Genomic DNA, 23,279 nt, shown 5'->3' with positions numbered 1-23,279 from the left:
AATTAAACATGTGGAACTCTACGCACGCTGCGCCTTGGTCCGTTAATTCTACAAACAATCGTGACATGTATGACGGTTTCAACATTGATTTTTTTTAACACACTTTTATTTATTTTACTGTAAATTTGTCTTTTTTGTAAATGTTTTGGCGCCAAACTGGTGGCAGTTGTGAAAAAAGTAAATAGTTGGAAAAGTTGCAGAGTTCAACGGAAAATTATTCCGTGGTTTATTAGAAAAAAACAAATCATTAATTAGGCATTTTTTTCTTAAACCACGTGGTCTATCCACTAGAAACAAATACACAATATGGACACAGATATAAAAATGAATACTATATATCTGAAAAAAATCCCCAAAAGTTATTCAAGTATAAATGAGTATAAGTTAACATAGATTGCCGTAAATGACCTAGGTATTTGAACCTAGGTGTGGTGTGTTTATGTTTTCTGTTCTGTGGGAGGTTGGGAGAGCAGATGTAGGCCTACAGAAAGTGACAAACCTGTGTTTGTGCATGTGTGTACACTCTGCAGGTGTGAGAGCCGCCAGCACTGGGACAGTCCATCCGTGTGTCAGTCTGTGCAGGTGTGTGTCAGTCGACTGGCGCAGCTCGGAATGCAAGATGCTGTTCTCCCTGGGGATGCTGATGCTGTCCGCCACACAGATCTACACCATCTTCACCGTGCAGCTCTTTGCCTTCCTCAACCTGCTGCCTGTCGAGGCCGACATCTCTGCCGTGAGTCCCGCAGACTGAGAGACGGACAGGCGCGTGGGTGGGCAGGCATGCAGGAAGGCAGATAGACAGACAGATACACAAACAGACAGATGTGGTCTACAGACATTCAGACAGACTGACTGACTGACTCACTGGCTTACAGAAAATATATTTTGGCTCTGTGCTTGGAGCTTCTAGTTATTAACACCACCAAGTAGTTCATGATACGATTTGTATTCTTATTTCTCTTTCAGTACACATTTGACAACAAAACAGGAAACTTTGATGACCTGCCTGCACGGTTTGGGTACCGGTTGCCCAGCGATGGACTCAAGGTGGGTACAGCAATGGTCCATACGTTGACTGTTTACATACCCAGTCATTTCACTGCCATTGACACAAGTTAAAGTATAACCATCATCAGAATATGAACGATAAGCATGGAATCCAATTTTCGGCGGCATTTTTTCTTGAGATAGTTTTTCTGAGATTGGCATTCTAATGTAAAACAAAAAAATGTGTAAGAGTGAATTGATTATCAAAAATGATCACTAATGCATATACACTGAGTGTACAAAACATTAGGAACTCCTTCCTAATATTGAGTTTAGGGCTGACCTCAATTAGTCGACTGGTCGATTGTTTGGTCGTTAGGCTGTTGGTCGACCGAGATTGTTTTAGTCGAACAATAACAAATATATATGTTTTAGTCGAGCAATAACAAATATCTATATATATTTGTTATTGCTCGACTAAAACAATCTCGGTCGACCAACTGCTTAACGACCAAACAATCGACCTGTCGACTAATATACAGTACCAGTCAAAAGTTTAGACACACCTACTCATTCAAGGGTTTTTCTTTATTTTACTATTTTCTACATTGTAGAATAATAGTGAAGACATCAAAACTATGAAATAACACACATGGAATCATGTAGTAACCAAAAGTGTTAAACAAATCAAAATATATTTTGTATTTTAGATTATTCAAAGTAGCCACCCTTTGCCTTGACAGCTTTGTACACTCTTGGCATTCTGTCAACCAGCTTCATGATGTAGTCACCTGCAATGGATTTCAATTAACAGGTGTAACCTTGTTAATTTGTCTAATTTCTTTCCTTAATGCATTTGAGCCAATCAGTTGTGTTGTGACAAGGTAGGAGTGGTATACAGAAGATTGCCCTATTTGGTAAGCAAATAGTCCATGACTTTAAGACATGAACGTCAGTCAAGAACTTTGCAAGTTTCTCTAAGTGCAGTCGTAAAAACCATCAAGCGCTACGATGAAACTGGCTCTCGTGAGGACCGCCACAAGAAAGGAAGACCCAGAGTTACCTGTGCTGCAGAGGATAAGCTCATTAGAGTTACCATCCTCAGAAATTGCAGCCCAAATAAATGCTTCACAGAGTTCAAGTAACAGACACATCTCAGCATAAACTATTCAGAGAAGACTGTGTGAATCAGGCCTTCATGGTCGAATTGCTGCAAAGAAACCACTACTAAAGGACACCAATAATAAGAAGAGACTTGCATGGGCCAAGAAACATGAGCAATGGACATTAGACCGGTGGAAATCTGTCTTTTGGTCTGATGAGTCCAAGTTTGAGAATTTTGGTTCCAACCGCCGTGTCTTTGTGAGACGCAGAGTAGATGAACGCATTATCTTTGCGTGTGTGGTTCCCACAGTGAAGCATGGAGGAGGTGGTGTGATGTGTGGGGGTGCTTTGATGGTGACACAGTCTGTGATGGATTTAGAATTCAAGGCACCACAGCATTCTGAAGCGATACACCATCCCATCTGGTTTGCGCTTAGTGGGACTATCATTTGTTTTTCAACAGGACAATAACCCAAAACACACCTCCAGGCTGTGTAAGGGCTATTTGACCAAGAAGGAGAGTGATGGAGTGCTGCATCAGATGACCTGGCCACAATCACCCGACCTCAACCCAATTGAGATGGTTTGGATGAGTTGGACCGCAGAGTGAAGGAAAAGCAGCCAACAAGTGCTCAGCATATGTAGGAACTCCTTCAAGACTGTTGGGAAAGCTACATGATTACTACATGGTTACTACGTAATTCCATATGTGTTATTTCATAGTTTTGATGTCTTCACTATTATTCTACAATGTTGAAAATAGTAAAAATAAAGAAAAACCTTTTGAATGAGTAGGTGTTTCCAAACTTTTGACTGGTACTGTATATATTTGTGCCCATCTCAGTGAACTCATCCATTGAGGAGGCCTAGACTAAAATCCAATTTATGCTTGATTTGAAAATGTGGTCGGAGACTCCATATGGAGGGTGTGACGCAATTGCGGAGGCATGCAGAAAACAAATCCAGCTCTGTATCTCATCGCCATGTGCCTCCCAAATCTTTTTCAAATGTGGAGGGCTCTATAGTTCCGCATTGACATGATTGGTTGACGGTAGGTGTGGGCGGTACATCCTGTATAAACACAAATTCACTTCCTTGACAATAGCTCTGCACTGCTCTGCGAAATGCAAGAATTATGAATGACCTGACTTCTGCTGAGGCCATATCACGACCGTAAGTGCTGCATGGCCAATGCAGATGTCGGATTGACCATGCACCCAGATGAACAATGGAAATTCTGCACATTCATGGTTTCATTGCTTAATTGTGTGAATTGTTTGTGTTTGATTGTTAGTGTATATTAACCCATTTAATCCCGAATTTTTCCCAGACATGAAAATATCCAAATCAAGTGTCATTAGTAACTCTTTGAAGTAGTCAATCATTATTTTTCGAAATTTTTATGGAAAAGTAGGTGAAAAAGTGTGTTTTATGGTCACCGGTGGGATAATGTTACCTATACTAAATTAACATATTTCTCCTATGCAGTTATCAAAGTTCTTATAAATCCCAGCCCAGTTATTAAGACATTTAAATCTGTCATTAGCAGTCCCCAGTATTGCCTCTAGAATGCCCCTTCACATTCTACTGTGACTATTTTACACATCAAAAACCCTTTTACAACACCGATATGAATACTGAGAGCAAAGACAAAAAAAACAACCATCAACGTATTTCAACATTGTTACTTTATTGTAACATACATTGTAACTCTGTTACTTTAGTGCAACATGTATTGAAACACTAATATTGTAACTTTTGAACTTGTACTTTAGTGCAATATTCATTGTAACATTGTCATTGTGACATTTTAGTGCAACATTCACTAACAACTGTATAGCAGTCGTGTGATTCATTCCCACTGAACATAAAGGTAACATTTAGGATAGAGGTAGCCTGTAGAATATGCATTCAAGTAGAGGCCTACACTGAACAAAATACAATTATTTATATAAAAAGCGCCACTGCACAATGAGTGCTTATATATATATATATATATATATATATCATAGAGGTAGGCTTCAGAACCAAGTGCAAGATTAGTTTGTGCATAACTATTTTAAACTGTGATCAGTCAGACCTACTGTCATACAGTATGTCTTGAATCAATTGAACTTCTTTTCCAAAAACATTTCAGTCATTTTGATTGTCTTTTTCGTCGACTTTTCTTTTCTTCCTAGAGTCCGTTGTACTGCTTCTCCTCACCCTTTAACGACTTTTCTATTTTTCTTGTATTGTCTTTTTCAGCCCTTTTTCATTCACTCTCCTTTTCTACTGTCCATGGTATATCTTGAAGCACTCAATGTGCAGTGGCACTTTGCATTTCTCACATGCATAGTACGTTTGTCACAATGACGACTTCTCTGGAACCGGTACATCGTGTTGATTGGCCAGTGAGAAGCTATATCATATCTTGCCTGATCTTCAACAGTAGCAGCCAGTAAAGACCTCCTTCCGTGGCTCAGTGGTTTCGTGCCAATTTTTTGCATATTTGGGCTGTATACTATGTGTTTTGGAATCACAGTGGTGGCAGGCCTCTACGATCGTTTGAACACTTAATTTTTATTTTTGGCCACCTGTAGCTTTCCCTTGGCTCTTCTGGCTAACATCTATGGCTTGTAGAGGCCCTTGGCTCTTCTGACTGGACCCTCTGGCGGGTAGAGGCCCTTGGCTCTTCATTATCAACAATGGAGGGGGGTGATGGGGAGGTTGTGGATGGGGGGGGTGAGGGGTAGGTCATCATCACTGATAACGTTGTTCCTGTCATGATCTGTTTGCATAGGTTCAGCATATGCATTCAACAGCCTGGCTGGCAAATGGCCTGTCCATAGTCCATATCTGACCCATCGCTATCACAATCACTCAGGACAGCATCTTTCTCATTTTGAGGGATAACTGCAATGTTGCATGCCTTGTCTGAGCAGTCACCTAGATCTAACATATCCCGAACTTGACTCAAAGTGAAACTAAAAGAAAGAACAGAGTAGAAAGTTAGGTAGAACAAGACCTATGTATGTGTATCAGTATGTGTATACCTAGATGCACTGTGATATCCCACGGGTCACTATTGTTGCCGTCAACATGTTTACACATTCTATGACCACACTGAACAAAGTTGAGTAATTGCAAATGCATGTATCAATACTAGACACCTTAAAGATGATGTGTACCAAAAATCTTTGTCCTATCTTTATGTTAACATACTTTACTAACCTTTTGTTTGGGAGCTTTGATGCAGCCATCCTCTTCTCATGGTGCAACCAGGAAGTAAACAGCTCTGGTCATGTGACAATTTACACTAAACATGTGACACTGCACATCTTTCATTGAGACCCTTTATTATTTCAATATTTGCTGGAAATGCATTGATAGATCATTCAGTAAAAGTTTTAGAGCCTTATAACTGGAAACGTTTTTTACGGTCACTATTGTGACTGATGGGATTAAATAGGTTAATACCGCATTACATATCACCAGTAGTACTTTTACCGTTCATTCCTATAATATCGAATCTACAATGTTTGTTACTTTGGTTACGGTCATTTCAATATTATATTCCTGTCTTCTTTTTCTCATTGTCGGAGTAGACACATTGTTTGCAGAGTGCACAACCTATGCTACACTTGTGAGAAACAAGTTTTGGTTTATTTAATTCCATTTACTAGTTCTGTCAATTTAGTCATTGTCTTTTTTTTGGAGCTCTCCTGACGATGTTGAGTCAGGACCTGCACGCATAGAAGTAGGCCTATATGCTACCTGGTCTGCGCGCAAATGTAGGCATATACATGTGTCCATTTGGGGATCTGATAGGAGTTCTGATTGGCTTAACTCACCACCACTAACGACCTGTGGAGCTTCTCAAAGTAATGTTTTCTTCACCTCAAACAGCAAGCAAACAAAGTCTGTTTTTACATCCATTAAGAATTACATTAGTTCTTCAATGTATTTGAAAAATCTTTCCAGCTCTCTTTCTTTCGATAACCACTCAGCATGAAAGGGAAAAATGTCATTCTCTGATCCAGTGGAAACGTCAGTGCTTAACTTGGACTAAAACAGGTTCCGGTACTCATTTTGGGTACTGGCACGGTTTATATTTAGGTCCAGGAGCTCCACAATACATTTGAGCTAGAGGAACAGGAGCTCAAGCAGTAGAAAAGCAGTTGAAAATTTGAGGTGGTGTTACTCTGCTCCAAGTCAAGCACTGCTTATTATCTGCTTCTTAGCCTACAGCTGTGTCTGTCCTGAGCTCACTGGAGAGGGAATATTTTATACAATGTTGCAAGTTCGCTATGACAAGCTTCGGGCTGGACCCAAGTTAATAGTTGGTACAATGTTTCAAGTTCGTTGCTCACATCGGCTAAAGAGTGCGTGATCACATAGTCGTCCGGAACAACTGGTGCTCTCATGCATGATTCAGTGTTGCTTGCCTCGAAGCGAGCATAAAAGGCATTTAGCTCGTCTGGTAGGTTCCCATCACTGGGTCGCTAATAATTTTCAAGCCCTGCAACAACCTACGAGCATCAGAGCCGGTGTAGTAGGATTCAATCTTTGTCCTGTATTGATGCTTTGCCTGTTTGATGATCCGTTTGAGGGCATAGCGGGATTTCTTATAAGTGTCTGGATTACTGTCCCACTCCTGGAAAGCGGAAGCTCTTTAGCTCGGTGCGGATGTTGCCTGTAATCCATGGCTTCTGGTTGGGATATGTACGTACGGTCACTGTGGGGACGATGTCGTCAATGCACTTATTGATGAAGCCGGTGACTGAGGTGGTATACTCAATGCCATTGGATGAATCCTAGAACATATTCCAGTCTGTGCTAGCAAAACAGTCCTGAAGCGTAGCATCCGCGTCATCTGACCACTTCCGTATTGAGCAAGTCACAGGTACTTCCTGCTTTTGTTTTTGCTTGTAAGCAGCAATCGGGAGGGTATAATTATGGTGAGATTTGCCAAATGGAGGGAGAGGGAGAGCTTTGTATGCGTCTCCTGTGTGTAGAGTAAAGGTGCTTTAGAGTTTTTTTCCTCAGATTGCACGTGACATGCTGGTAGAAATAAGGTAAAACTAATTTAAGTTTGCCTGCATTAAAATCGAACGGATGGTAGAGGCGGTTTACCCACTCGCTGACGAATTCTCACAAGGCACCCTGATCTCTGCCCCCTTTATTTCCGTATTTTCTTCACGCGAATGTTGGGGTTTTGGGCCTGTTCTCAGAGAAGCAGTATATCCTTCGCGTTGGACTCATTACAGAAAAAATCTTTGTACTGTTCAAGGTGAGTAAACGCTGTTCTGATATCCAGAATCTCTTTTGGGTCATAAGAGACAGTAGCAGCAACATTATGTACAAAATAAGTTACAAACAATGTGAAAAAACATACAAAATGGCACAGTTGGTTAGGAGCCGGTAAAACAGCAGCCATCCCCTCCGGCGCCATTATTATTAGTATTGACTCTTTAATATGACCCCACCTGGGATTTGAACTCACAACCTCTGGATTTGAGGTATGCAGTTCTTTCTGCTTCGCCAACAGTCAGTAATTAGAATTTCAGATGTCCCCTACACATTCATTACCTATAATACATCTCTGCATTTAGCTAAAGAGTTCCATCTGCCCTGCTATTTTAATCAGTTAATCTGACTATTCTTTCATTGATTTAATTTACTTATTTCAGCAATTTGAGTATGGGTTTTCAGTATAGTTGATGGTGGGGCAGATTATTCTGTTTTAATGTTGCTCCTGAATCAATATGATAAATATAATAGTTATTCTTCCATGTATTTTTAACAGAGCTGAGATTTAAAACCGGGAACTAGACAAAAACCTCCAGGGGACCACGACACAATGTCCCAAGAAAGTGTTAAAAACATCCTCAGGAACGTCCCCGGGACCATCCGGGAACTAGACAAAACTTCCAGGGGACCATGACACAACATTCTGATGAATTTAGGCCACCATTCCGTGACGTCCCAGGGACCTCCTAATGACTCATTATTGTTTGCAGGGTAACCACGTTTTGAGGTTATATAGTGTTTGTTTACATTTACTTTGTTTACATACATTGGAGTAAAATGAGCTAAAATTTTGGTTTCTGGCGGGGTACGACAGTTGAACTAAGCTCATTTATAAGTTACAGTTGAAGTCGGAAGTTTACATACACCATAGCCAAATACATTTAAACTCAGTTTTTCACAAATCCTGACATTTAATCCTAGTAAAACTTCCGTCTTAGGTCAGTTAGGATCACCACTTTATTTGAAGAATGTGAAATGTCAGAATAATAGTAGAGAGAATGATTTATTTCAGCTTTTATTTCTTTCATCACATTCTCAGTGGGTCAGAAGTTTACATACACTCAATTAGTGTTTGGTAGCATTGCGTTTAAATTGTTTAACTTGGGTCAAACTTTTCGGGTAGCCTTCCACAAGCTTCCCACAATAAGTTGGGTGAATTTTTGCCCATTCCTCCTGACAGAGCTGGTGTAACTGAGTCAGATTTGTAAGGCCTCCTTGCTCGCACATGCTTTTTCAGTTCTGCCCACAAATGTTCTATAGGATTGAGGTCAGGGTTTTGTGATGGCCACTCCAATACCTTGACTTTGTTGTCCTTAAGCCATTTTGCCACAACTTTGGAAGTATGCTTTGGGTCATTGTCCATTTGGAGGACCCATTTGCGACCAAGCTTTAAATTCCTGACTGATGTCTTGAGATGTTGCTTCAATATATCCACAGAATTTTCCTTTCTCATGATGCCATCTATTTTGTGAAGTGCACCAGTCCCTCCTGCAGCAAAGCACCCCCACAACATGATGCTGCCACCAACGTGCTTCACGGTTGGGATGGTGATCTTCGGCGATGGTCATTATGGCCAAACAGTTCTATTTTTGTTTCATCAGACCAGAGGACATTTCTCCAAAAAGTACGATCTTTGTGCCCATGTGCAATTGCAAACCGTAGTCTGGCTTTTTTATGGCGGTTTTGGAGCAGTGGCTTCTTCCTTGCTAAGCGGCCTTTCAGGTTATGTCGATATAGGATTTGTTTTACTGTGGATATAGATACTTTTGTATCTGTTTCCTCCAGCATCTTCACAAGGTCCTTTGCTGTTCTGGGATTGATTTGCACTTTTCGCACCAAAGTACGTTCATCTCTAGGAGACAGAACGTCTCTCCTTCCTGAACGGTATGACGGCTGCGTGGTCCCATGGTGTTTATACTTCCGTACTATTGTTTGTTCAGATGAACGTGGTACCTTCAGGCGTTTGGATATTGCTCCCAAGGATGAACCAGACTTGTGGAGGTCTACAGTTTTTTTTCTGAGGTCTTGGCTGATTTCTTTTGATTTTCCCATGATGTCAAGCAAAGAGGCACTGAGTTTGAAGGTAGGCCTTGAAATACATCCACAGGTACACCTCCATTTGACTCAAATTATGTCAATTAGCCTATCAGAAGCTTCTAAAGCCATGACGTAATTTTCTGGAATTCTCCAAGCTGTTTAAAGGCACAGTCAACTTTAATTAACTAATTAATTTAATTTAACACTTTAAACCCCCTATACTCCTTTGAGACCCCCCTTTGAAACTTACTGAGATCTCTTCTAGACATTGTTGCCAAAATAATGGGCAACTGGGATTTTTTATACTTGACCCTGAGCATGATGGGATGTTAATTGGTTAATTAACTCAATAACCACAGCTGTGTGGAATCACCTGCTTTCAATATACTTTGTATCCCTCATTTACTCAAGTGTTTCCTTTATTTTGGCAGTTATCTATAGGTCCAAATCAAATCAAATCAAATTTTATTAGTCACATACACATGGTTAGCAGATGTTAATGCGAGTGTAGCGAAATGCTTGTGCTTCTAGTTCCGACAATGCAGTAATAACCAACAAGTAATCTAACCTAACAATTCCACAACTACTACCTTATACACACACACAAGTGTAAAGGGATAAAGAATATGTACATAAAGATATATGAATGAGTGGTGGTACAGAACGGCATGGCAAGATGCAGTAGATGGTATAGAGTACGGTATATACATATGAGATGAGTACTGTAGGGTATGTAAACATAAAGTGGCATAGTTTAAAGTGGCTAGTGGTACATGTATTACATAAAGATGGCAAGATGCAGTAGATGATATAGAGTACAGTATATACATATGAGATGGGTAATGTAGGGTATGTAAACATTATATTAAGTGGCATTGTTTAAAGTGGCTAGTGGTACATTTTTACATCATTTCCATCAATTCCCATTTTTAAAGTGGCTGGAGTTGAGTCAGTATGTTGGCAGCGGCCGCTAAATGTTAGTGGTGGCTGTTTAACAGTCTGATGGCCTTGAGATAGAAGCTGTTTTTCAGTCTCTCGGTCCCTGCTTTGATGCACCTGTACTGACCTCGCCTTCTGGATGATAGCGGGGTGAACAGGCAGTGGCTTGGGTGGTTGTTGTCCTTGATGATCTTTATGGCCTTCCTGTGACATCGGGTGGTGTAGGTGTCCTGGAGGGCAGGTAGTTTGCCCCCGGTGATGCGTTCTGCAGACCTCACTACCCTCTGGAGAGCCTTACGGTTGTGGGCGGAGCAGTTGCCGTACCAGGCGGTGATACAGCCCGACAGGATGCTCTCGATTGTGCATCTGTAGAAGTTTGTGAGTGCTTTTGGTGACAAGCCGAATTTCTTCAGCCTCCTGAGGTTGAAGAGGCGCTGCTGCGCCTTCTTCACAACGCTGTCTGTGTGGGTGGACCAATTCAGTTTGTCCGTGATGTGTACACCGAGGAACTTAAAACTTTCCACCTTCTCCACTACTGACCCGTCAATGTGGATAGGGGGGTGCTCCCTCTGCTGTTTCCTGAAGTCCACAATCATCTCCTTTGTTTTGTTGACGTTGAGTGTGAGGTTATTTTCCTGACACCACACTCCGAGGGCCCTCACCTCCTCCCTGTAGGCCGTCTCGTCGTTGTTGGTAATCAAGCCTACCACTGTAGTGTCATCCGCAAACTTGATGATTGAGTTGGAGGCGTGCATGGCCACGCAGTCGTGGGTGAACAGGGAGTACAGGAGAGGGCTCAGAACGCACCCTTGTGGGGCCCCAGTGTTGAGGATCAGCGGGGTGGAGATGTTGTTACCTACCCTCACCACCTGGGGGCGGCCCGTCAGGAAGTCCAGGACCCAGTTGCACAGGGCGGGGTCGAGACCCAGGGTCTCGAGCTTGATGACGAGTTTGGAGGGTACTATGGTGTTAAATGCTGAGCTGTAATCGATGAACAGCATTCTCACATGGGTATTCCTCTTGTCCAGATGGGTTAGGGCAGTGTGCAGTGTGGTTGCGATTGCGTCGTCTGTGGACCTATTGGGTCGGTAAGCAAATTGGAGTGGGTCTAGGGTGTCCGGTAGGGTGGAGGTGATATGGTCCTTGACTAGTCTCTCAAAGCACTTCATGATGACGGAAGTGAGTGCTACGGGGCGGTAGTCGTTTAGCTCAGTTACCTTAGCTTTCTTGGGAACAGGAACAATGGTGGCCCTCTTGAAGCATGTGGGAACAGCAGACTGGGATAAGGATTGATTGAATATGTCCGTAAACACACCAGCCAGCTGGTCTGCGCATGCTCTGAGGACGCGGCTGGGAATGCCGTCTGGGCCTGCAGCCTTGCGAGGGTTAACACGTTTAAATGTTTTACTCACCTCGGCTGCAGTGAAGGAGAGCCCGCAGGTTTTGGTAGGGGGCCGTGTCAGTGGCACTGTATTGTCCTCAAAGCGGGCAAAAAAGTTGTTTAGCCTGACTGGGAGCAAGACATCCTGGTCCGCGACGGGGCTGGTTTTCTTTTTGTAATCCGTGATTGACTGTAGACCCTGCCACATACCTCTTGTGTCTGAGCTGTTGAATTGCGACTCGATTTTGTCTCTGTACTGGGACTTAGCCTGTTTGATTGCCTTGCGGAGAGAATAGCTACACTGTTTGTATTCGGTCATGCTTCCGGTCACCTTGCCCTGGATAAAAGCAGTGGTTCGCGCTTTCAGTTTCACGCGAATGCTGCCGTCAATCCACGGTTTCTGGTTTGGGAATGTTTTAATCGTTGCTGTGGGTACGACATCGTCAATGCACTTCCTAATGAACTCGCTCACCGAATCAGCATATTCGTCAATATTGTTGTTGGACGCAATGCGGAACATATTCCAATCCGCGTGATCGAAGCAGTCTTGAAGCGTGGATTCAGATTGGTCGGACCAGCGTTGAACAGACCTGAGCGCGGGAGCTTGTTGTTTTAGTTTCTGTTTGTAGGCTGGAATCAACAAAATGGAGTCGTGGTCAGCTTTTCCGAAAGGGGGGCGGGGGAGGGCCTTATATGCGTCGCGGAAATTAGTATAACAATGATCTAGGGTTTTTCCAGCCCTGGTAGCACAATCGATATGCTGATAGAATTTAGGGAGTTTTGTTTTTAGATTAGCCTTGTTAAAATCCCCAGCTACGATGAATGCAGCCTCAGGGTGTGTTGTTTCCAGTTTACAAAGAGTCAGATAAAGTTCGTTCAGGGCCATCGATGTGTCTGCTTGGGGGGGAATATATACGGCTGTGATTATGATTGAAGAGAATTCCCTTGGTAGATAATGCGGTCGACATTTGATTGTGAGGAGTTCTAGATCAGGTGAACAGAATGACTTGAGTTCCTGTGTGTTGTTATGATGATCACACCACGTCTCGTTAATCATAAGGCATACCCCCCCGCCCCTCTTCTTACCAGAAAGATGTTTGTTTCTGTCGGCGCGATGCATGAAGAAACCAGCTGGCTGCACCGACTTCGTTAGCGTCCCTTGAGTTAGCCATGTTTCCGTGAAGCAGAGCACGTTGCAATCCCTGATGTCTCTCTGGAATGCTACCCGTGCTCGGATTTCATCAACCTTATTGTCAAGAGACTGGACATTGGCGAGTAGTATGCTAGGGAGTGGAGCGCGATGTGCCCGTCTCCGAAGCCTGACCACGAGACCGCCTCGTTTTCCCCTTTTACGGCGTCGCACAGGGTCGCCGGCTGGGATCAGATCCATTGTATTGGGTGGAAGGCAAAACACTGGATCCGTTTCGGGAAAGTCATATTCCTGGTAGGAACGATGATGAGTTGACGTTAATCGTATATTCAGTAGTTCCTCCCGACTGTATGTAATGAAACCTAAGATTACCTGGGGTACCGATGTAAGAAATAACACATAAAAAAACTAAATACTGCATATTTTCCAAGGAACGCGAAGCGAGGCGGCCATCTCTTTTTCGGCGCCGGAAGTTTGAAATAGCTTCCTTTCCCTGTATCCTTTCCTTCACAACTGATTAGTGAATCAAGGTCTGTATAGGATTTCACCATTGTGCGTGCACCTTTCAAGTCCTCACAGTTCAGTCGTCATGAAGGAAAGGAGGCTAGGAAAGGAAGCTAGCTTTCTAATACCCTTTTCACACTACTGAGCCAAGTCAAGCTAAACCAAGCCAAACTGTTCTGGCCTGGTTACACATCCACCATAGTTTCTGGAACCATGCTGGAAAAGACCATGTGAAGAGAACATATCTAAACCAGCACAGTACAGGTCGTTTCGGCACGTTAGTACGAAAAGGGTATAATTCAAGACCATTGGAGCATGGCCTGACGTGGTATTGCAGGTCTGCTGGCTCCATGGTGGCAATGCCCCCACCTGCTGTTGTGACAGTATTTCCCCCAGGCAACCCAGTTTGGGGTGGGCTAGGACGAGGGACGGCGGTGCCAACTGATGAGTTCAGCCCCTCCCCTCTGAGTTCTAGTAAATAGGCAGGGGTCACGTCTGTCACTGTATGTGTTCAGCCTGCCAGGCTTACTTGCGTAAGGCATCTGATTATAAAGGCTGAGCGATGAGGGCATGCCTACTCTCTCTCTAGCTTTCTCTCCTTCTCTCTCTGTTTTTCTTACCCGCTCAGTCCTCTCCCTCTCTTATTCTTTGTCACTCTTGCGCATTCATTGTTTTTTTTCTTTCTGTTTATCTCTCTTTTTATTTTATTTTTATTTATTTCACCTTTATTTAACCAGGTAGGCAAATTGAGAACACGTTCTCATTTACAATTGCGACCTGGCCAAGATAAAGCAAAGCAGTTCGACACACAACAACACATGGTTACACATGGAGTAAAACAAACATACAGTCAATAATACAGTGAAAAATAAGTCTATATACAATGTGAGCAAGTGAGGTAAGGGAGGTGAAAGGCAAACAAAATATATATATAAATAAATAAAAATATAAAAAAAGGCCATGGTGGCGAAGTAAATACAATATAGCAAGTTAATAAAAATAAAAACACTGGAATGGTTGGTTTGCAGTGGAAGAAAGTGCAAAGTAGAGATAGAAATAATGGGGTGCAAAGGAGCAAAATAAATAAATGAATACAGTAGGTAAAGAGGTAGTTGTTTGGGCTAAATTATAGATGGGCTATGTACAGGTGCAGTAATCTATGAGCTGCTCTGACAGCTGGTGCTTAAAGCTAGTGAGGGAGATAAGTGTTTCCAGTTTCAGAGATTTTTGTAGTTCGTTCCAGTCATTGGCAGCAGAGAACTGGAAGGAGAGGCGGCCAAAGGAAGAATTGGTTTTGGGGGTGACCAGAGAGATATACCTGCTGGAGCGCATGCTACAGGTAGGTGCTGCTATGGTGACCAGCGAGCTGAGATAAGGGGGGACTTTACCTAGCAGGGTCTTGTAGATGACCTGGAGCCAGTGGGTTTGGCGACGAGTATGAAGCGAGGGCCAGCCAACGAGAGCGTACAGGTCGCAGTGGTGGGTAGTGTATGGGGCTTTGGTGACAAAACGGATGGCACTGTGATAGACTGCATCCAATTTATTGAGTAGGGTTTTGGAGGCTATTTTGTAAATGACATCACCGAAGTCGAGGATTGGTAGGATGGTCAGTTTTACAAGGGTATGTTTGGCAGCATGAGTGAAGGATGCTTTGTTGCGGAATAGGAAGCCAATTCTAGATTTAACTTTGGATTGGAGATGTTTGATGTGAGTCTGGAAGGAGAGTTTACAGTCTAACCAGACACCTAGGTATTTGTAGTTGTCCACATATTCTAGGTCAGAGCCGTCCAGAGTAGTGATGTTGGACAGGCGGGCAGGTGCAGGCAGCGATCGGTTGAAGAGCATGCATTTAGTTTTACTTGTATTTAAGAGCAATTGGAGGCCACGGAAGGAGAGTTGTATGGCATTGAAGCTCGCCTGGAGGGTTGTTAACACAGTGTCAAAAGAAGGGCCAGAAGTATACAGAATAGTGTCGTCTGCGTAGAGGTGGATCAGAGAATCACCAGCAGCAAGAGCGACATCATTGATGTATACAGAGAAGAGAGTCGGTCCAAGAATTGAACCCTGTGGCACCCCCATAGAGACTGCCAGAGGCCCGGACAACAGACCCTCCGATTTGACACACTGAACTCGATCAGAGAAGTAGTTGGTGAACCAGGCGAGGCAATCATTAGAGAAACCAAGCAATCAATCCCCTTTTTCTCTGTCTCTCTCTTACTCACTCAATTCAATTCAAGGGGCTTTATTGGCATGGGAAACATGTGTTAACATTGCCAAAGCAAGTGAGGTAGATAATATACAAAAGTGAAATAAACAATAAAAATTAACAGTAAACATTACATTGTAACAACAATGTACAAATGGTTAAAGAAAATAAATAAGCATAAATAAGTATTTACAATGGTGTTTGTTCTTCACTGGTTGCCCTTTTCTTGTGACAACAGGTCACAAATCTTGCTGCTGTGATGGCACACTGGTATTTCGCCCAATAGATATGGGAGTTTATCAAAATTGGGTTGTTTTCGAATTCTTTGTGGATCTGTGTAATCTGAGGGAAATATGTGTCTATAATATGGTCATACATTGGGCAGGAGGTTAGGAAGTGCAGCTCAGTTTACACCTCATTTTGTGGGCAGTGTGCACATAGCCTGTCTTCTCTTGAGAGCCATGTCTGCCTATGGCGGCCTTTCTCAATAGCAAGGCTATGCTCACTGAGTCTGTACATAGTCAAAGCTTTCCTTAAGTTTGGGTCAGTCACAGTGGTCAGGTATTCTGCCACTGTGTACTCTCTGTTTAGGGCCAAATAGCATTCTAGTTTGCTCTGTTTTTTTGTTAATTCTTTCCAATGTGTCAAGTAATTATCTTTTTGTTTTCTCATGATTTGCTTGGGTCTAATTGTGCTGCTATCCTGGGGCTCTGGGGGGTGTGTTTGTGTTTGTGAACAGAGCCCCAGGACCAGCTTGCTTAGGGGACTCTTCTCCAGGTTAATCTCTCTGTAGGTGATGGCTTTGTTATGGAAGGTTTGGGAATCGCTTCCTTTTAGGTGGTTGTAGAATTTTACGGCTATTTTCTGGATTTTGATAATTAGCGGGTATTGGCCTAATTCTGCTCTGCATGAATTATTTGGTGTTCTACGTTGCACATGGAGGATATATTTGCAGAATTCTGCATGCAGAGTCTCAATTTGGTGTTTGTCCCATTTTGTGAAATCTTGATTGGTGAGCGGACCCCAGACCTCCCAACCATAAAGGGCAATGGGCTCTATGACTGAATCAAGTATTTTTAGCCAGATCCTAATTGGTATGTTGAATTTTATGTTCCTTTTGATGGCATAGAATGCCCATCTTGCCTCTCAGATCGTTCACAGCTTTGTGGAAGTTACCTGTGGCGCTGATGTTTAGGCCAAGGTATGTATAGTGTTTTGTGTGCTCTAGGGCGATGGTGTCTAGATGGAATTTGTATTTGTGGTCCTGGCGACTGGACCTTTTTCACTCTCTTACTCTACCGCTCTTTCTCATTCCCCCGCTCCACCCCCCTCTGACTGGAGCGAAGCCCAGCCTCTCCACCCCCCTCTGACTGGAGCGAAGCCCAGCCACTTCACCCACCCGTTTGAACTCTCTGCCAGGCTCTGTGTGGATGCACTGTGGCTTTTAGGAAGGCAAGCGTGGTGACCAACACCCTAGGCCTCATCATGTTGCTTTGACATATTGTTCCACATTGTACTTCTCATTCCATCTTGTACAAACAATATGGTCTCTACATCTTCGGTCCAATGCCGTTTGGCTTCAGCAGGTCTCCCTACTGCGGTTGTGGTCGTATCGGTGTGCAGTGTTTCAGTGTTTGGACCATAGCCCTGTCCTGCTGTGTTAACAAACTGGTTTGTGATTGTAGCGTGTCAACCGTGTTGACTGTATCCCGGTCTACTGTCAAGGCCCCTGCTTATCCTGCCAGCAGAGTGCTGATCTGTGTCGTCGGGTGCACTTACCCAGAACTCTGTCTGGCTGCGTCTAACTCCCAAAAATCTGTCCCCTTCCCTCCTCGCTAAACCTTGTCTAGTCTCCGTCGCAGATCTGAGACGATTGGGGAGGTCCAAGCAGGAGCTAAACCCTGGTCGTGTTCATTAGGGCACGCAAATTAATACTTTGTGAAACGTTTTGCAACAGAAAACGTCCCCGGTTTTTCCCAGGGACGGCCATGAAGACTTTTTAGGACATTCTTGGGACCTTGTCATGGACCCCTGTTTTTTTTGTCTAGTTCTCGGTTTGTATCGGGGATGTCCCCGAGGATGTTTTTATGACATTCTTGGGACATTGTGTCATGGTCCCCTGAAGCTCCCTTGATTGTCCCAGGTGCCCCAAACCATTATAAGGAATGGTATCGGGGTTTTAATGTAAGTGGTACCCTGTTCAGCTAAAATAGTGTAAAAATCTTTAAACAATGGCAATAGTATATTATTATTTGACATGATCACTTACAGTGGTTCGTCCTTTAAAAGTTGCAGCGTAATGCGGCACAGCTTGCATGGTGCCGCAGAATTCTATGGCAAGTTATTTAAGTGCCAACCACTGGTAGTTAATGCTAGTTTGACCTCCAGAGGGCATCTTTGAGAAGCGTTTGATAGCCTTCAATAGTGGCTGTACTAGAGAATTTGAAACTTTTTTTATAAGAACATAGTATATGGGACTGATTTTAAGAAATGTTGCTTAATTTATTTGATTAATATTATGGTGTTTCTATTCCAAGAAAACCTAAAAACCTTCTGGGTTTCTGTTAGGATGGAACAGAAAATATGATTGTCGGGAGTAGGCTACAGTACTGGGCTATTTAGCTAAAGAATCCCTGTGTCGTGTGGGAGACTGGGGTTCAATTCCCCGACGGGGAAATAAGAATTTGTTCTTAACTGACTTGCCAAGTTAAATAAACGTAACACTAAGAGCATAACATTTCTGTACCATAATTGTAGTCTAACCAATACCCAAACAGAGATTCAGTGAAAATAACTGTCTCATTGATTTATCAAGACCAGTCCCCATGCTTGTCTCAGAGCAGCGCGAAACGGTTGTAGGCTATTGCTTCAAATGCTGTGGCTTCTAACTTCAATATGCTCTTTAAATAAATAAGACCTACACCACATTTAACAGCACATTACAAGATACCTGTGCCGTGCAGATGGCGGACACCTTAAAGTGTTGCTCTGCGCTACCCAGTGTGGCGGAGTTTTATTTATTTATTATTTATTTAACCTTTTATTTAACTAGGCAAGTCAGTTATGAACAAATTCTTATTTACAATGACGGCCTACCAAAAGGCAAAAGGCCTCCTGTGGGGACGGTGGCCTGGGATTAAAAAAATAAAAAAATTCATACAATATAAATATAGGACAAAACACACATCACAACAAGAGAGACACAACACTACATAAAGCGAGACCTAAGACAACAACATAACAAGGCAGCAACACAGCATGGTAGCAACAGAACATGGCAACAACATGGTAGCAACACAACATGGTAGCAGCACAAAAACATGGTACAAACATTATTGGGTCAACAGCACAAAGGTCAATAAGGTAGAGACAACAATACCTCATACAAAGCAGCCACAACTGTCAGCAAGAGTGTCCATGATTAAGTCTTTGAATGAAGAGATTGAGATAAAACTGTCCAGTTTGAGTGTTTGTTGCAGCTCGTTCCAGTCACTAGCTGCACCGAACTGAAAAGAGGAGCGACCCAGGGATGTGTGTGCTTTGGGGACCTTTAACAGAATGTGACTGGCAGAACGGGTGTTGTATGTGGAGAATGAGGGCTGCAGTAGATATCTCAAAGCGTCAACCAGTGGGTCTTGCGACGGGTATACAGAGATGACCAGTTTACAGAGGAGTATAGAGTGCAGTGATGTGTCCTATAAGCATTGGTGGTGAATCTGATGGCCGAATGGTAAAGAACATCTAGCCGCTCAAGAGCACCCTTACCTGCTGATCTATAAATTATGTCTCCGTAATTTAGCATGGGTAGAATGGTTATCTGAACAGGGTTCGTTTGGCAGCTGGGGTGAAAGAGGAGCGATTATGATAGAGCAAACCAAGTCTAGATTGAACTTTAGCCTGCAGCTTTGATTTGTGCTGAGAGAAGGACAGTGTACCACCTAGCCATACTCCCAAGTATGAGGTGACTACCTCAAGCTCTAAACCCTCACTGGTAGTAATAACACCTGTGGGAAGAGGGGCATTCTTCTTACCAAACCACATGACCTTTGTTTTGGAGGTGTTCAGAACAAGGTTAAGGGTAGAGAAAGCTTGTTGGACACTAAGAAAGCTTTGTTGTAGAGCATTTAACACAAAATCCGGGGAGGGGCCAGCTGAGTATAAGACTGTATCATCTGCGTATAAATGGATGAGAGAGCTTCCTGCTGCCTGAGCTATGTTGTTAATGTAAATTGAGAAGAGCATGGGGCCTAGGAACGTCCACCCCCATCCCACTTCCTCCTCCCTTCCCCATGGGCTAGGTCTGTCTTCTGTGCGCGGCTCTGCGGCCCATCCTGTGCTAAGTGCTAAGGCAAAACCAAAAATGTGTACAGGTGTTTGGAGCATTCCGATATGCCACAGCTGGTGAGGTGTCAGGTTCGCCTCTGTACTTAAAGGGTGATTATTCCAACTCTGTGAAATGCTGCAGATCTGCCCGCAGACGAGGTAGGAACACATAACCCGCACAGAAGAGGTGGATAGAATTCGGAAGGTCAAGGTATCCTTCTTCCTCCAAACTGCATGTGAGACAGGTTCCATGTACAACAAGATAGGCAGAGAGGAATAGAGAAAAAGAACACAGAACAGTTGAATTATCTATGGTTATGGACACTTTTGCCAGCAATAAAGCTTCCACGGCCTGTTCCTCGGACAGTGAACATCTGGCAATATGTACATTTTCGACCCCTTGATCAGCTCGCGCTCTGAAAGTAAAGAAAATAGCATATTTTTTGTAGATATGGAAACAATAAATGAGATATGACCGATGTCATTTTCAGATGTCATTTTCAGGATACATCAATACAGCACAGAAAGCTTAACACCAGACTGGTATTGTGGTTGTTCATTAGGTGATGGGAAATATGCAATATTACAAAATAATATACTTACCTGTTGTATCTTGAAAAAAATACATGTTTTCAAATACATTTTCTGTTCTCTAAATATTTTTGGGGAATAAAATGCAGTTTTGCGCTCCATTACAAAATATTTGATTGCAAAAAAATGTTTTACTTTAAAGCCTCGTTTTTGCTTTCAGAACAATTATTTATGATTCAAAATAAAAAAGTTTTGCTCTCGACAAAAAGACATCCATTTGTTGCAAGTTGGGGAGGGGGGCTAATAGCTGAACAATAGACTATTCAACCTTTACTAAATAATAGTCTAATAGCCGAGCTAGGTGTGAAAAATCCCTGTCCTATCACAGACCAGATTTGCCCTAACGACCAAGGGGGAGTTAGAGCACTGATTGTGCTTTTGGGTCTCAAACTGACAATGAATGGGCAGTATAAAACAAATAATAAACTGATAATTGTGCACGACTTCAAATGAAACAAGCAGGGAGCAGGTTTTGAACCCTCAACCTTCTTGCCCGAAGTCCAGCACGCTTCCGACTGTGCACCAAAAGCATGCTCAAGCCGCAGAGTCGATAGGGCGCGTCCTCGCGGTAGCTTGCTACTCAATGTAATAAAGTAATGACTTTTCAAATAACTTACCTTACACGTTATGTTGGCTGACAATTTGTTAGCTACGCTGTCCTTACGAACATAATTAAATTGTTTCCAGCAGCACAGTTAGTCACCAACGCCCTGGTTAACACGAAAACTGCCTAACCAGCTCTGCTAGGGTGAGTAAAATGGTCAGAGTGGTCTCATTTGTGTCTGGAAGTAGCTAGCAAGCTAGCCAACGTTAGCTTGGGTGACTTGCCGTTGTAAGGCCAGAACGCTCAAATCAACCCTACTCCTCGGCCCGAGCGTCCAGTGTGCGCTCCGAGAGCGAAACGGTCTGAATTCACAAACTGACAATGCTCTGAATTTATGAGCGTCACGTTGTACATTGCCATATTTTCCGTTCCATCCTAACAGAAACCCAGAGGGTTTTTAGTTTTTTTATGGAATAGAAACACCATACTATTAATCAAATTAATTAAGAGAGTACCAGTCAAAAGTTTGGACACACCTACTCATTCCAGGATTTTTCTTTATTTTTACTATTTGCTACATTGTAGAATAATAGTGAAGACATCACAACTATGAAATAACACATATGGAATCAGTTAAGAATAAATTCTTATTTACAAGGACAGCTTACTCCTTCCTCCCCGTCGGGGGATTGAACCCCGGTCTCCCGCGTGCCCTCCCCGTCTCTGGTAATGCCAATATGGAAGACTATCAAATGCTTCTCAAAGATGCCCTCTGGGGTCAAACTAGCACTAACAGAAACAATGGCTGACAATTAAACGACGTGCCACAGAATGCTGCGGCAGCACGAAAGGTGTGCCGTAGTATGACTCAACTTTTATTAAAGGAGGAACCACTGTATGCAGTGTCTTAGAACATTGCGCCACTCAGGCGCTGTACAACGTGACCGGTCGGGAGTGGGCTACAGTACTACAGTAAGAGCAAAATAATCCTACCAAAATTAAATAATAAAAACTTTAGTGTAACAACAGTTTTAGTAAGTAATACTGAAGTCGTGCACAATTATCAGTTTCTATTTATGTTTATGTCGCCCATTCATTGTCAGTTAGAGACACAGTAGGACCCAAAAACATAATCAGTGCTCTAACCCCCCCTTGCGCTTGTCTGGAGCAATGAAGTGGTGACGCAGGGTTCCGCACTAAACCACAAATTACCTCTAAATCCCGCAGCATAATTGCAAAACTTTTAGTGGAGCAACCACTGTAGTACTTACTGACTTTTCAATGTGACCGCACATGAGATTTGAACTCACAACTTCTGGATTTGGTGTATGCTGATCTTTGTGCTGCACCATGAAGTCAGTAGAATTTCCAAAGTTCCTTACACATTCATCCCCTATAATACTTTTCTGCACTTAACAAAAAGAGTGACTTCTGCACTGCTATTTTAATGATCAATTAATCTGACTATTCGCTCATTTAATTATCTCAACAATTTGAGTTTGGGGTTTTTAGTATAAATATCTAATGTTTGTGGAGCATATTATTCTGTTTTAATGTTACTCCTGAATCACTATGATGAATGTCATAGTTTTTCTTCAGTGTTATTTTAACAGAGCTGGGTTTTACTTTGAAGTGCAAAGTGTAAGAGTAGTTCTACAGGTGAAATCAGTTAGTAACCACGTTTCCATCCACAGTTTTTATTCGAGTAAAGTCATACTGTGTGTATATATACAGTGGGGAGAACAAGTATTTGATACACTGCCGATTTTGCAGGTTTTCCTACTTACAAAGCATGTAGAGGTCTGTAATATTTATCATAGGTATACTTCAACTGTGAGAGACGGAATCTAAAACAAAAATCCAGAAAATCCCATTGTATGATTTTTAAGTAATTAATTTGCATTTTATTGCATGACATAAGTATTTGATCACCTACCAACCAGTAAGAATTCCGGCTCTCACAGACCTGTTAGTTTTTCTTTAAGAAGCCCTCCTGTTCTCCACTCATTACCTGTATTAACTGTACCTGTTTGAACTCGTTACCTGTATAAAAGACACCTGTCCACACACTCAATCAAACAGACTCCAACCTCTCCACAATGGCCTCTCCACAATAAGTTATGATGAACTTCACAGGGTGCTGAAAGTGCATGGCATGAGCTCGATGCTCCTTTCCAATAAATAAAAGGGTCTTATTCTGGTGACATGATAAAAGATGCTT

At 42.7% G+C, this 23,279-nt stretch overlaps 1 protein-coding gene across 2 annotated transcripts in view; it reads left to right on the top strand.

Annotated features, from left to right (window-relative positions):
* LOC139540686 (E3 ubiquitin-protein ligase RNF13-like) overlaps nucleotides 1-23,279 on the top strand; it is a 104,392-nt gene that overhangs the window by 20,195 nt on the left and 60,918 nt on the right. For both annotated transcript variants that reach the window (XM_071344548.1, XM_071344549.1), the window contains exons 2-3: nucleotides 531-733; nucleotides 967-1,047. In XM_071344548.1, coding sequence (XP_071200649.1) covers nucleotides 620-733; nucleotides 967-1,047 — 195 coding nt within the window. In that variant the 5' untranslated portion in view covers nucleotides 531-619. The remainder of the gene's footprint in view (nucleotides 1-530; nucleotides 734-966; nucleotides 1,048-23,279) is intronic.

This window comes from Salvelinus alpinus, chromosome 16 (assembly GCF_045679555.1).
Source record: "Salvelinus alpinus chromosome 16, SLU_Salpinus.1, whole genome shotgun sequence".
Classification (NCBI taxonomy): Eukaryota; Metazoa; Chordata; class Actinopteri; order Salmoniformes; family Salmonidae; genus Salvelinus; species Salvelinus alpinus.
The sequence above is the reverse complement of the archived record's forward strand: the minus strand, read 5'-3'. Positions and strand labels throughout refer to the sequence as shown.